Source organism: Festucalex cinctus, chromosome 11, assembly GCF_051991245.1.
Source record: "Festucalex cinctus isolate MCC-2025b chromosome 11, RoL_Fcin_1.0, whole genome shotgun sequence".
NCBI classification, from domain to species: Eukaryota; Metazoa; Chordata; class Actinopteri; order Syngnathiformes; family Syngnathidae; genus Festucalex; species Festucalex cinctus.
In genome coordinates this window covers 29,762,973-29,778,362 of record NC_135421.1, presented here as the reverse complement: position 1 = coordinate 29,778,362, position 15,390 = coordinate 29,762,973, and the positions used below count along the sequence as shown (strand labels likewise).

The 15,390-nt window shown below is 41.0% G+C and overlaps 2 protein-coding genes across 5 annotated transcripts; one reads left to right on the top strand and one right to left on the bottom strand.

Moving 5' to 3' along the window:
• Positions 1–868: 868 nt before the first annotated feature.
• Positions 869–7,816, bottom strand: slc67a2 (solute carrier family 67 member 2). Its single transcript, XM_077537356.1, has 6 exons — positions 7,178–7,816; positions 6,158–6,245; positions 5,638–5,681; positions 3,936–4,065; positions 3,306–3,515; positions 869–2,337 (listed from the first exon to the last, which is right to left on the bottom strand). The coding sequence occupies exons 1-6, from the start codon at positions 7,262–7,264 to the stop codon at positions 1,547–1,549; spliced, it is 1,350 nt and encodes a 449-aa protein (XP_077393482.1). The 5' UTR covers positions 7,265–7,816; the 3' UTR covers positions 869–1,546.
• On the top strand, positions 6,828–14,373 carry tmem182a (transmembrane protein 182a). 4 transcript variants are annotated; one of them, XM_077537361.1, is made up of 5 exons: positions 6,828–6,995; positions 11,073–11,196; positions 12,425–12,523; positions 12,597–12,734; positions 13,060–14,373. In XM_077537361.1, the coding sequence occupies exons 1-5, from the start codon at positions 6,867–6,869 to the stop codon at positions 13,299–13,301; spliced, it is 732 nt and encodes a 243-aa protein (XP_077393487.1). In that variant the 5' UTR covers positions 6,828–6,866; the 3' UTR covers positions 13,302–14,373. The 4 variants fall into 4 exon arrangements, with proteins under 4 accessions (XP_077393487.1, XP_077393489.1, XP_077393486.1 ...); XM_077537363.1 differs by having other exon boundaries at positions 6,831–6,990; XM_077537360.1 differs by lacking the exon at positions 6,828–6,995 and adding an exon at positions 9,521–10,087.
• The last annotated feature ends 1,017 nt before the right edge of the window (positions 14,374–15,390 follow it).

Sequence of the window (15,390 nt, the reverse complement as noted above, 5' to 3'; positions counted from 1 at the left end):
TGTTTTGTGTGGATTTTCTTTGTTTTGTTTTGTTTTGCTTTTAGGTCAACACAAGATGTTGCTAGTGTGTCACAGACCAACATGGCTCTAAATGAATAATCTATTTGAAAAACAATGAATGACATCAAGAATGTACTCAGCGGCAGCTTTGGATTTAAAAAAAAAAAAAAAAAAAAAGTTGACCTCATCTTGACAAGTTTAGGGGCTCACTCTCACTACTTTTAATAGCAATGCAAATCATAACTATAATAACTGATATAATTGACATTCTACCTTCTTAATGGTTTGACAAACTAATATTGCAAAATAATTTGAATTAAAACATCTAAAATATGTAAGAGCAAAGTACTGTAATATAATGTATATTTATATCAATTAAAAAAAATAGTGCAGTATCAATAATAGTACTATGCTATCAGTATTTTGTTTATTCAGAAATAGAAATAGTTAATATGAACATTAAATTAAAATGCACCGGCTATTTTTCTTTCAATACGCTTTTACAAATTATAGGTACAGTACAATGATAATACTTAGCTATTCAAAAATAGCTTTCAAATGTTTTCCCCGTTTCAAGTGACTTCAAAGGAGTTGTCTCTTCTTCTATGATTGTGTTATCTCTAAATGTGTTATATGCGGTACCACTTGTCTAAACACGGTGTTCTGATAAATATTGTTTTTTGTAGAAACTACAAAATCCACTTTTTTTTTTTCTAAAAAATCTATCTGAAGGGGCGGCCATTTTGCAACAACCACTGATCAGTGGTGACAACAGTGCAGTAATGACGTTCGCGGGCTTGCTTGCGTATTGGCGCATATTGTGCCAGCATAACCAGTAACTACGATAAATAAATCTGTAGACGAAACGTAAAAAAAGAAAAGAAAAAAAAGCTCATTTATTCATTGTGACTCTGCATCAGTTGGACACTTTTTTTTTTTTTTTTTACTTCATAGGCTGTGTTCACAATTTCCCCTTTCCCACTAAATAATACGTTATATCGTGAGTTTGCCATTTTGTATTGCTGTACTTTCCAGCGATTTGGTCGGTTATATTGGATATATTTTGCATTTTATGCAAATTTTGTGATTAGCAGTAATATTTTCATGCTTTGAAAGTACCCACTGTACATTTTTCTTCTCGTTTGTTAACGAATAGTCCGATTGCGTTTATGTAAGTAAAGTGAACTGCCCCCTGGTGGCTAAGGTGGACAATGCCCATTGAATTATTCTGATGCAGTTTAACTCATTGGAGTCTATTCGGTATATTAGGTTCTTATAACAAAAAAACTTTGGTTTCAAAGGTGATTTGAAATCTGATTGTTTTGGCAGCATGATGTAGTAATTAATTAGCGAGCAAGTGAATGATTCCAAACACAGCCTCAGATTCCGTGGTTGTTTTGTGCCATACAGCAGCCATCTTGCAATCAGTGGCGCTTATCTGAAAAAGCAGCAAAGTCAAGTCATAAAAATAGTTTTCAATATAAAAAACCCACTGTCACGAAATCTGTACAGTCTGATATTAAAAAAAAAAAACAGTTGAGTCTTTTTACTCTATTTTCGTTGCCATCTTTGCCGTCCCCGTCTTGTTCCATTTGGGGATCCGAACAAGCAAGACGCCCACCGCCACCAGAGCCAGCAGCGCCCCCAGAGCGGGCGGTCCGCACGGGCTCACCTCCTGCGTGACGCCCGACAGCAGCGGCGCCAGCACGCGGCCCACGGCCGTCACCGACTGCCCGGCGCCGATCAGGGTCCCGCTGGCCCGCGCCCCGCCTCTCCGCAGCTCCAGCTCGGTGATGCCGGTGCGTCCCACCGTGGTGGAGATGGCGAAGAAGGTGGAGGTGAGCAGCACCTGCCACACGCCCTGCGCGGCGGCGTACAGCCAGATGAGCAGGCACGTCAGGAGGGTGGAGTGCAGCAGCAGGGCGGCCATGTCGTTGCCGTACAGCTGGGTGACGGGTCCCACCAGGAAGCCGGCCAGCGCCCCCAGCGTGCTGCTGTAGCTGATGAGGTAGCCCGTGGTCTTGGGCTTGAGGGCGAAGCGTTCCTCCATGGCCAGCGAGAAGTTGCCGTAGTACAGCATGATGGCCACCGCCATCAGCAGGCGCACCAGCAACAAGTCCCACATATCGGACGAGGCCACCATGCGGATGCGGGAGCCCACCGAGGACAGCTGGCTCCAGACGGGCTCCGGCGGCCCACGCGCCCTGGCTGGGCCCGGCTCGGTCCCGGCCGGGCCGCGCTTCTTCCGGGAACAACCGTTGGCGACCGCCTTGCTGGAGTTGTTGGCGCCGTCGCAGTGGTGGCGAATGTCTCCCCACGGAAGCAGCCGCACCAGGCCTGCGATCACAAACGCGTCTGGTCAGAACCGAGTTTTTCACCTTTGCTCTCGAGGTCAAGGAAAAGACTTTTAATGGTCTCCTTTTGATAGGACACAAGGCAAATGTGTTCCGCTATTAAAAAATCATGTTTATTTTGTTTTTGTTTTTTTAATGCAATTTCAGACTGTTATTTAGAAAATACAAAAAATATTACAATTGTATTGAGGCGCTGGAATGGCTAAAAAAAAATGTAATTTGGGACTTTCATTTTGTAAATATGAAAACAAAGTGGAATTGGAATGAGCTAGAAAAAAATAAGTTAGAATTTAAATGTGGTAACGTGGCAGTTAGAAGGTTGATTTTTTCATAGTGGGAATGATTCAGACCAAATTCCGACCAATACTAATCACCCGATTCATATTAATAATATATGTTTTTTTGGAATTACTATTGTTCCTTAATGCTTACAACAATGACAATATTGTCAGGCAGAACATTGGACTGTTTTACAATTCTTTGTCCAAAGTTGAGTATTTGTTTAATGTTAAAATTGAGGAAAATGAGCAAGAATAGAATGTTTTTTTGTAATTGTTTGTTTTATTGCTATCTTTTTTGGAGAGGGGGAGATTTAAAAATAATTACCTTTGTGATATGTCGCGATTTTGCTGATTGATGAAATGTGGTAATTTTAGGTAAAACCAAAACATTTTTTTTTTTTTTGTAATTTCGGGCTTTTATTTAAAATGTTTGAATGAGTCTATTCTCAACGTGGAAATAAGAGGTGCCTTTTTGAAAAAAAATTCTTAATTTTGGACTTTTATTTTGAAGTTGGACTGGGAATGACTTTATAGTTAGAATGGTTTGAATCGATCAAAAAACATCTTATTTTGGAAAGATTGTAGCATGTCAAATCCAAGCAAAAAAATCAATAAACTAAAAATAGAACATTGCTCTGCATGCGCTATAAATCTCCATCCGTTCCCCCACCGGCATTGATGAGGAAGATGGCGGCACAGGCGAAGGCGGAAGTGTAGAAGCCGCCCTCGTGCTCCGTCAGGTAGCCGCCCACCACGGGACCCAGAATGAAGCCCACGCTGGAGGCCGCATTGAAGTGTCCCATCACCAGGGGGCGCTCTGCCTCGGACACCAGGTCGGACAGCAGCGCTCTGCAGATGGACAGCGAGTGCTTGAACAGTCCTGCGGCGGGAGACAGTCCGCAACATTGTCAAACACGGTCGGGATCTTGCGCTGCTTTGTCTGAACTTCCTGCTTACGCCAACTGACACAGAAAATAAAATAATAAATCTATAAAAGGACGCTCGACGTACTGAGCCATTTTCAACAGTGAGAAGATAATATTTGGTCTAGAATTAATGTGAGAACTTCATTATTTTTTATGAGCAATTACAAACTCATTTTAACACTTGCTGTCGACTGAAGATGACATCACCTGTCATAACGACCAATCGTGGTTCAATTTGCTGAACAAACCCAGTAAACAGGCGAGCTGCAATTGCTCGTTAGCATTTCTTCAGCACAGGTGATGTCATCTCCAGTCGACAGCAAGTGGGAAAATCGTTTTTTCAAGGAAGGTGTGACTGATTTCGTCAAGCTTACCGACGGGGATCCGCGAGAGCACGAACAAAGCGATGCTGGTTGACATCCCCAGCAGGCCGTAGCCGAAAGCGCTCAGCAGCAAGCAGGTCAGCAGAGACTGACGACGGCCCACGACGTCACTCCAGCTGCCCTGAAAGACACGACACACGCGCAAAACACAAAATGTCAACTACAATGTCAATATCAGGCGTCATTAGGGACGGCCGCACAAACGCAAACTGCTGGACCGACGGTCCGATTCCGTTCATGAACCCGTTTGAGCAACGATATTAAAGGTGAATGCCCTGCGATTGGTTGGCAACCAGTCCAGGGTGTCCCCCGCCTACTGCCCAGAGCCAGCTGAGATAGGCGCCAGCAGCCCCCGCGACCCTTGTGAGGAATAAGCGGTCAAGAAAATGGATGGATGGATGGATGGATATTAAAGGTGAAGTCAACTCCCTCCAAAAAATTCTTAAATGACTCATTGAGAAATCTTCAGCAGTAAAAAGTTTACATTTGGTCTGTAATTAATGTGGTAACGTCATTATTTTTCATGTACAATTAGTACCTTTGAAAACAAACTTTTTCTACTTGCTGTCGACTGACGATGACATCACCTGTGCTGAGGAAGTAGGTAACGACCAATCATGGCTCCGTTCACTGACCAAAGCCAGAAAACAGGTGAGCCATGATTGTTGGTTACCTACTTCCTCAACACAGGTGATGTCATCGTCAGTCGACAGCAAGTGGAAAAATGACTTTTTAAAGGTATTATAACTGTACGTGAAAAATAATGAAGTTATCAAATTTATTCTGGACAAAATATGAACTTTTCACTGCTGAAAATTGTTCAATGAATCCACTTTAAGCATTGTTAGTGGTAAATTACTATTTATGTCACGAGTGAAAGTGGAGAAACAAAAGAATTGAAATATTGTAGCAGTGTGGAATGTGTTTTTTCCATCAATATTGTGATTTTTATTTATTTATGTATGAATTACAGCCGTTCCTATTTGAATGTTTTTCTCCTACTACATTGCATTGTTGATTTCAACTCAATGAATTGTTCAGGCCTAATTGGACGACATCCCCATCGACCAATTGGGGCACAAAGCCAATTACAGGGACAAAGTATAAAGGCATCTTGTTGATAATTCCTTTGTGTTTTTTTATTGGCTCTCATAGCCAGCTGTTCCTAATGTAGTGTCTAGTAAGTGTAGGAGGTGGAATTGAGGCAGAAATAGTGGACACTGTGTATTTCTTATTAAGGCAACAGCGCAGACGGTTGTGTTCAATTTTCACCCAATCTCTAACACACACGCACACACCCAAACAGGCAAATAATGCAATGAGGACAGAGTGAGTTTGGCTCTTGTAGACTTGTCAAGATTCCGCCGCAGGGAGCAACAGACGCCTCCTTATCTGCCTAATTGGTCGCATGACCCGTCACAATTCCGCCCAAGTCAGGAGCTCGGCACAGGCCTGAGAATCTCGCATCAGATGCAACACTTCACTCGCTGGCTTTTGTTCACTTTTACCAGCATTTTCTTCCTCAAGCTGACAAAATGTCGCTTGTGGATGAAAATGATACGCACGTCCGCCGTTCGTGTGCTTGGGATTTTTGACCACTGTGTATTGTTGTCATGACAATCCAACGACAACATTGCGTTTCAACACGCACAGTCACCGTGCACTCAAAAACAAACACAAAGTTGATCCTCACCACGATCGTGCTTGAGAACAACTGTAGGACGCCATAAGTGGATCCTGCAAACAAAATCAAAAGACAAAATTCAGGGGGATAAGAAAGAAAAAGAAAAATGAGGTCTACCTGTAGTTGAAAAATGACACACATGATTGATATAACAGGGGGAAAAAAAAAAAAAAGATTGGCGTAAAAACAAGGTGCACAAAAAGTCACATTAAATCAGAAAATAAAAGTAACATTAAAAATATAACACAAACATTTAAATATTAAATACTAAATATAAATAATACCAAATAAAATAATAAAAAGATAACACCGTTAACATAAAATAAACTACACAAAATACAAGTATAGCTCCAAATATACAGAGAATATATAAAGTCACAAAAACCTGCGGACTTATTACATCCACTCCAAACTGGACCAAACTCCCCCAACCAAAAACAAAACATAAAAACATTACTCTTCATGACTGTTGCCATGTACAGAATCTAGCAAGATGAGTGGATGACAGCAAGTAATGGCTACTTCTTACCAACAATACCAGCAACAGTCGGACTTGCTCCGAGTGCTTTGACGTGATGGCTCAACAGTGGGATGATCATGCTCACCCCGAACAAGTCCTACAAAAAAGAAAAAGGGGACGTTTGAAAATCATTATCATTGTCTTATGTTGTAATGTGTAAAAATAGTCATTCTAATAATTCAATCGTCTGACTGATTAATAGTTCGGACCATTATCTAAATCTTCCTCCATTTAAGTCACACATTATTAAAGAAGCAGTATTTTTGTTGTATTTTTTAGTTTTATTACATTGTGGTTAAGTCCCCCCCCCCACTCATATGACATGTAAGAATATTAACATGTGACTTCCATGTTCTTTTTCCATTATGTGAAAACGTGTTTCTAAATATGAACAAATACAAAAGCGAACACTCTGGGAAAGGAAGCTCAGTCTTGTTTTCATTCCGTCCCTACATTGTTGACATCAGAGCAGATGCTAAACTGTTGCCAAACTCTTGATTGAAGTCTCATGGCAAGTCATGACGTCTTCTGACGGGACCGCCTAACTTTATTTGCCACCATTAACTTCCCTGGTGGCTCGTCTTATTCTCGTCACCTTTAATTCAATGAACGCAGAGTTAGCATGGTTGGAAAGTAAGAAGTTAGTCGTCATCCTTAAGAATGGGTACTAATCACATTTTGCTGTCACGTTCGTGTAACACGAGGGGATTGGTGCCACATGCTGCAACACATTTTAGTGACAGGCGTGCTTTTGAACAGGAGACCCTCAAATTGCACTCTTTGTGTTCCCATGGCAACCTGTAAGGTGCATCATCACCTGGCCGCTTCAGGTTGGTCAAAATGTAAGGTAAGGTCTGTTTAAGCATATAAATACAATTTAGATGAGCATTACAAAAAAAGTACATTTACGAGTGATCATTGTTTTTCCTTATATACGTTAGTTTTATTCTATGATATTTTACAAAAAGAGGTAAAGTGTGTCGACCACAAAACAATCAAGTGACTTTTAGCTGGTGTCACTTTACTCACCATGAAGCCAACCACATAGATACATTGAAGAATCCTCGTCCGTCCTCGTGGTTTCTTATACAAAGTGCTACATTTGTGGTTGTTCATCCTCCCTCTGTGACCACACGCCTGCCGGCAACGCGGAAGCGCACATCCGACTTGGGACCCAAGTTTCACGTCAAAGGTTCAGCGGTTGTCTCTCAAAGGGGGTGACCAAAAAACTGTCCGGTTTTATATCGTCTTTAAAAACAAATCCAGCATTAACAAAGGCAGTGTTTATTGTATGAAATATTGCAGTCTTTCACCAAGGTGGCGTGTATGTGGTTGTTCGTATTTCGTCGAGAAAACACCTGAGTAGACCGGTCCGACTACCCCGCGGTTACATGACTGGTTGGTATTACCTAGTGACGTCACGGATAAAAGCGGAAGTATTTCTCTTGGCATACAAACAAAAACAAAAAACAATCAATTCATTCAAATTTTAATCAAAATCATTCGTGTCCCTGAGCGACTGTTATAAAACATGAAAGTTATAAAAATATTGAGCATGTAAAAAGATTTGTTTTCAATAATAAACTAAAATAAAATGTACTTATCTCAAATTACCTATCTTGAAACAATGCCGAATTATTATTATTTAAAAAAAAAAAAAAAGCTTATGTTTTTCTATTTAGACGTCATTGTTTCATTTACAATACAAATCTCTAATTTTCTTGTTTTGCCTCATCAGATGTCATGCGTATACAACGTCTAAGAATGTAGTACCACCTGCTGGACAAACTAAGCAATTAAACAGCTCTAATACTGTACTTTGCAAAAGTGCAATCCTCTTTATCAAATCAACATTAAGTACGACGTCATAGGTATTATTAATCCATTCCTTCCGCTGTACGTTATTATAGTAATTTAAATAAACTACTTTTTGTTTTTTGTTTTGCTTTCAAATGTCTTAAATTATCTTAGTAAATGCTTTAACATGTATTTTTAATTATGTGAAGCAGATTGAGTTATCTTGTGCATGAAATATGCTATACTGTATAAATAAAGCTGCCTTACCTTACATAATGCAAGCTATTGACATTAAAGAATGATTACAATTGCTTTTCATATTTTAGTATAGTACCATCGATGGACAAGTGCTCAGCTTAGCGCCAGGCCATTTCTGAGGTTGATGTTTCATATCTAAGCTCCTGTGTAGAGTTTGCGTGTTCCTCCTGTGCTGTGAAGACTGTTAACCAGTTGTTCACTTTTTAACTTTTCAGTCAGTACATAACTGCAACAGCAAGTGTTGGGCATGGTTAGGTCACATCAGTGTGTAAATTAGCCAAGCCTCACTGCTAAATATTCCCACGACACACTAGTGAGCCAGCAGGCCGGTTGCTTCATGTTGTCACGTGCCTTTAACACTGAGTAAATACTGACAGAGGACTACACATATACTGTTAGATTAGGGCTCTTGATGACTTGAGCTAGGCCGTTATGTCGCTGTTATTTGTCCTTGCTTGGGGCCTTTCGATCCGTCTGCATTCTGACATACGTGGATGCATTGCTTGACATTGGAATGTCCCAAAAAGTCAAACCATTGCAAGTTCAAGCCACATTTGTCTGGATATGCCTTGAAAGCTGAACATTACATGGACATCAGCACCATACATTTAAAAAAAAAAAAAAGACGGTACAATTGAAGCAAAGAAGAACAGGAAATGGAACTTAGTGTGATAAAAAAAATAAAAGTCTCTAGCTGTTCACCACAATATGAGCTATGCGGTTTATGAAATCAACCAAATTTGAGCAGATTCATTTTAGCATATAGAGGCTAACATAAGTAGTATGTCCGTGACAGCATAATAGCTAGCAAATGTCATGTTTCTCAGGGCAAAAGCCAATCACGGCTCACCTATTTTCTGAATCTGAGCTTGCTGAAATGATCATTTCCCAACGTCAGCGTGCATGATGTCACTCATGTTGGCTGTATCAGCTCCAGCTTCAATGTAAACAAACAACGACAGTTTTCTCACAGCCATTGGTTCTTTCACTGGCAAGTTGCCACACCTTCGTATTCACATTCACATAATGATCAATGAAAGGAATGACTCAAATCAGTTTCTGTCCCGCTTTCCCTTGAGAAAAATGTTGACGTCATCAACGGAAAATCTGCAACGTTACTGATGTCGAAGCTGATGAGATTGCCATGACAACACATAGAAGCTGAAATCTGATTGGACGAAAAAAAAAAAAAAAAAAAAGTCATCTACTTGTATGTACTGTAAGAAGCCAAGAGAAATGTTATGGAAAATGAAGAGATTCATTATACTGTTGGGGATAAATTAGTACAATTGAGTGGAACAAACATTCGAATTTAGATGGTAAATGTAGTTGAGTGCTTCTTCTCGCCTTTAGGCCACGGATTGCCAGCCACTGCTAATATTATATATCAGGCGTGCTATGCTGCTGAGGCAGAAATTGGTGTGCTCCGGTCTCACCCTGACATTCCCGCGCCACTCTGGGTGTCCAGTTGCTGCTGGTCCCATTCCCTACACACTCCCGCAGCAGTTGGAGTGTTTGGGCAGCAGCCGCCTTCACTCACACCTCAAAATAGCACACAGGCCGTGTGATGGGTGGGCAGAGAGGAGTCATGTGCACAAAACAGTCAACAGTCATACATAGAACAGCTGAACACGCCGATGTGGATGTGTGGAAGCGTCCCAGCGTCTCAACATTGTCACACACGTCCACACGCGTCCACAGGACCCCCGACGCATTATTTCCCCCTCCTGCGCGGCCATGAAGCTCAGCGTGGCGTTGTTCTTTGCGGGCCTGTTCGGGGCCCTGGCGGTGGTCTTCATCCTGCTCTCATTCGGAACCGATTACTGGCTGCTGGCCTCGGAGAGCTGCCGACCACCTTCTGATGACGACCGCACTGCTGAGGAGGTACTGGAAGAGGAACAGATTGATTACTGGGCTGTGTTTACAAAGTTGAATGGGTAAAAGTGAAAGATTTGTGATTCAAACGTCAAACCATCATCTTCCATGTCAACCTCACCAAAGTACAGTATTACAATTCCTAAGATTTGCTGCATTGTGTATGTAAAGCCACTACATAACTAGCTGCTAGCTGAATGCTAACACAAAGCGGGAAATGGTTGACAGGCTAATGAATATATAATGATCCCTTTTAGCAACAGATGGTGGAAAATACTGCATGTATATGTATGTGACCATGTGTATCATTATACTGCCCTCTGGTGGCCCAGTCACGTACACCAGAAGAAGTAGCACATGGACAAAATGGAACCAAAAATGGAACCGATCATTTCTCAATTTACATTCATTCGGATGTCATCGGTGGTTTCTCCTCGTCTGGAAGCTCCAATCAGGAGATGAAATGCATGGCAGAGGCATCGCCAAATTCATGTAATCACACTCACAGTTGAGTGTGTGTGCAGCTATGCAAAGCTTTCAGCACGATAGAAAAAAAACAAATACCGGCGGGCCCAGCGGTGGAATGATGTCAGATTAAATATCACCAACTCGAACACATCTCACTTTCGAGAGAGCTACGGGAGCGTCTTGCTTTTGCTTTCGACGCTAGCGATGGCTTCTATAAAGAGGGGCCTATACTGTAAATACATTCATAGCCACAGCTGTTGCTCGTTTGTGAGTGGGGCTCTCACTCGATGGGCAAAACATTAGGAACACCTGCACTATACAATCAAAGGCTGAGCCACAAATTCTTACTTTCAAAAAGATAACAATGCTCACTTTTTAGTTCTTCATTGCTGTGCAAATATAGCGAACAGCAAAGATAAGCATGGAGGAAGACCAGCTGCACATCTGCCCATAATGACCCGCGAAGGCCTCAAAGTCCTGGATTATTATGATTATGATTATGATTATTATTATTTTCTTCTTCCAGCGTGGGGATATGCCGCAACAGAACGCCACCAGTGGGGTGACTTTGTACCATGAGGGCTTCTTCTGGAGGTGTTCATTTGGAGGCAACGTGCAAGAAGAAGACCTGATGTGGACGCTTTGGTTCAGTAAGTCGGACTTTTGGGTAAAACGGGAAACTCGATGAATGGGACGCATAGGAAATATGTTCTATGGAGGAAACGTTACTGTTCTTTAATGTTGCGTCTATGAAAAAGAACATTATTGGCATAAGTAGCTATTCCATGACTCTTTCAGACTGTTTTAGGACTAAATCAGTCAATAAAATAATGATTATGAAGATTAGATGCAGTAGTTAGTCTCCAACTAAGAATCTATTCAAATACCTTTGCTAGACTTTTGATGGAAAGCTTCCAGAAATGTACCTAAAATTTTCAACTGGGCAACACGGTTCAGTCGTGGTTTGCATGTTTGGCTCACAGTCAAGATGATTTGAATCACCCCTGGGTAATAAGAATTTTTCATTTTTCATTATAGTTTGTTTTTATTTTGTTTTGACTTTGTTAAACCCCAAAAGGTTATGCATGAAATTAACTGACAAACCAAATTTTGCGAGACAGCAGTTACTTTTAGTTTTACAAAAGTTAATTAAATGCAGTTTCAAGTAGTTATTGTTTTTTTGATTTATGTATTTATTTTATTTCATGAACAATGCTGTTTTGCTCATGTTAGTTTGAGTTATTTCAATCACTTTCATGAGCTATGAAATAATGTTGAATCACGCTTGTGTTTTCAGCATTGAAGACTCTCAATTATGACTAAATAGGTCATCGGTGTGAATGTGATGCACAATTGTTTGTTTATACGTGACCTGCAAATGGCCAGTGACCTTTCCAAGATGTACGTCGCCTCTCACAAAGTCAGTTTGGATCAGCGCAAGCTCACCCACGACCCGAATGACAATAAGAAACTAATGGATGGAATTACGTTAATTCCCATAATACGCCTCGGCTCCAACTTTCAATATTTTCAAAATTCCCCAGCTACGGTAATTATTTCCCACAAAAGGGCTTCTTTCGTTCGCTAGCTGTTGTTCTGTTGATTACACTTCACTTTCAAATATTTCCTCCTTTATCTGTCAAATATCTGCGAAGCACAAATTTGCAGGTTTGTAATGATCTCATTAAAGCGGAAGCACAGAGCCCACTCGAACACAGTTGCTAACCAAAACAGCAGCACCTCAGGCAACCAAAGAGTCAGGCCAATCAAAGTACCACATTTGACATTCAATTGATATGACATCTTTTAAAAAGACTCAAGTTCCATTAGTTCCTAATGTGATGTTTTATGCCTTTTTATTTGGCTTTTCCTCCACAGCCAATCAGCCTCATTTAAAAGTGTGCATGCACTCGTACCTCTTCCCATTCCCGGTGTCGCATTCCACGCACAACGCCACCGCCTACGAATCGGCCATAAGTAGGTGTCGTCACCTTCTTCTATTTGATGTCATCAGCGTTCAAGTGCAATCAGTGTGTTTTCCTTTCCTCAGTCTACAGAAGCTTCTGGAGCATTTTCATGCTCGTCGGCGTGGCGGCGGCGGTGCTCGCCGGCTTCTTCGTCATCTGCGCGGCTCCCTTCGCCAGCCACTGCTTGTACAAAACGGGAGGTGGCTTCTTCCTGGTATCGGGTGAGACTTCCAAGCGAATGTTGGCCATTTCTGCAGTGCCTTCAAAACGGGTTCTTTGCACATGTATAGAAGTGTTGAAAGGATTTCATCCTTCATCAAAAAGCACTTTGGTGGCTATTACGTAATCATTCAGCATTATCATTGTCACTAGGCAATGGCTCACACAAATGACATAGAAACTGTCTAACAAGTGATAACACAATGACGCACAAGCCAAGCCAAAAATGTCACATGTGACCCAACCCAAAACATGCGATAATCCTCGTCCTTATTGTCAGCTTTCTTCCTGCTGTGTGTGGTGGTGATGTTGGTGCTGTGGATGGAGCTGTTGGACGTGGTGGACGTCTACGTGGATTTCCAGCGTTCCGCCATGTGTCCAGATTTCCAGCTGAGCCTCAACTACGGACTCTCCTTCATGTTTGCTCCCATCGGCATCTTCTTCTCTCTGCTGGCCGGCCTCCTCTTCCTCCTGATTGGCCGAAGCGTCAAGATCCGCTAACATGGGGAATCAAACGAAACGTTCAGGAACTCGCATCGTCTACACAAGACTTCTGCTACACGCCGTAAAAGGAGAAAGCAGGCTTGCGGGATCCAGGTCCGGAGAGAACAAACCCTGAAACTGTTGGAGACGAGCTCATTTCACTGCCAGCTGAGTGGAATCACCTGTGGCTGCATGAAGCCCGTCTGTGGCAAGGAGTTTTTGGACTTTCCGGACTCGATCCCCCAACTCTGCGAGCAGGTCATTAAAAAAAAACCAAAAAAACACACCATGTGTTTTTCTTCTTCATAGACTCTTAACTCTTTCAACACAAAAATAATATTTGAGATTTTCTGGGGGCAATAATTGAGATTTCCTTTTTATTATAAAATAAAATAGTTCGATACAAAAGCAGAAGTTTTTGGTCTTCGAGTTCCTTATTTATTCAAACGAAATTGGCCATTCCGTAAATTGGTTAATTCAAATTCAATTTTGTAATTAGTATTATTTAGTAATTAAGTATTATTTTTTTATGAATTCACCTCAGAATAGTTGATTGAATTTATTGAAGTAAGAATAGCTTGTTTTAGGTAGAATCAAACACTTTTACATGTAGATCTTAAAATGATTTGAATTAATCATGAATCAAAGAATGATCATTTAAAAATATGAAGAAAAAATATATTGAAAAAAAGAGTTATTATTTATTTGATTTGATTTATCTACAACATGTCATAGCATAGATGTGAGTGGTGACCCAAAACTTTTGGTTCCGGAAGGCCCAACAGCGTTTCCTGTTTTATGTCGGGCTGCTTTATATTTATGGCCGAGAAGTGTTTTTCACTTGCCGATTTCCGTACAAATTGGAGTTGTGTTGCTTCCCAACTCGGTCGTAAAGCGAGAACTGTCGTCGTCATCCGCTTGCATGATGACTTGCTGGTTAACCGGCCAATTCGCTCAGTTTGCTTGTGTGTTTCACTCATTTGTATCGTTATATAATGGAAGTCAATTAGCTCACGTGTGTTTTCGTTGTTGACTTTTGATGTGATGGCAGCATCTCACAGCGAGTACAAAAAAGTTTTGTTTATATCTGTTTATTAATGATTTACAACGCTGTTATAACATTATTATTGCCCTATTAAAAAAACGTTTACAAAAGCATCATAATATTCGTTTCATTGCAAACTGGTAGAGCAAAGGAAACTAAAGTCAGTACTTGGTTGCACAAGTATTGCAAAATGTACACAAAAATGAACAACAGCCACATCGGTGAGCGTGAATGAAGGCAAGTGGATGGATGGGTGGAGCAATAATGAGGAAAAAGTCTGCAAAGCGCCACAAGAGGGCAGTGTAGTCGCATGTGAGCATCGCCCGCGACCCCCACAAGAGAGGCAGACGCCCCATTTTGCTTCTGCAGCCTCCATGTGGAGTGCATGTGGTGTTATGCATCTCATCACAAGTTGAGAGGCAGCATGAGAGCAAGATGAAAGAATTCACACCTCCTGGCTGACAGACGGATGCTAATTTCACTCATGAATGGAGCATTTGATCGGGAATGAATGGAAGCCGCCGCTGAATTTCATGTGTCTCAATCAAATGTTGTGTGTCTCTTTTACAGCTTCATAATATATATATATATTTTTTTAATCTATCGAGGACTTGGTGTTGCCGGTAAAAATGGGGATTCACACCTCCAAAATCCACTGCGGATGTTTTGTCCACCATACAGAAAGACTGAAGGATAGGGAAGCCATATTAATGCTCATATTTTTGTATTCATGAAACATGCTAAAACCAATCTAGTATATGTCCAAAGAAATAAATGCAGAGGTCGCTTGAGATAAGATTGACGTGAATTCAATTTGGTTAGCTGCCACTCGCAGTCATTACTGACAAACTAAACATAAAATAAAGAGAATTACAAATAGTTACAATGAGCGTACAATTTTCCTAGCTTAATGCTAACAAACGATGCAAATTGACGCAGACACTTCATTTGTCTTTCAATTTTGTTAGTATCAATGATTGCAAAAAAACTGTGATAATAAATATGGATAGTTCTGAAACTTATTTGTGTGGATTGTTTTTTTACGTGTGTTATACAGTACGACAGCATTTGGATATTAAACTTTACATATCACTCTGCCTAAGAGCTAATTTGGCCTATAACAAAATTCG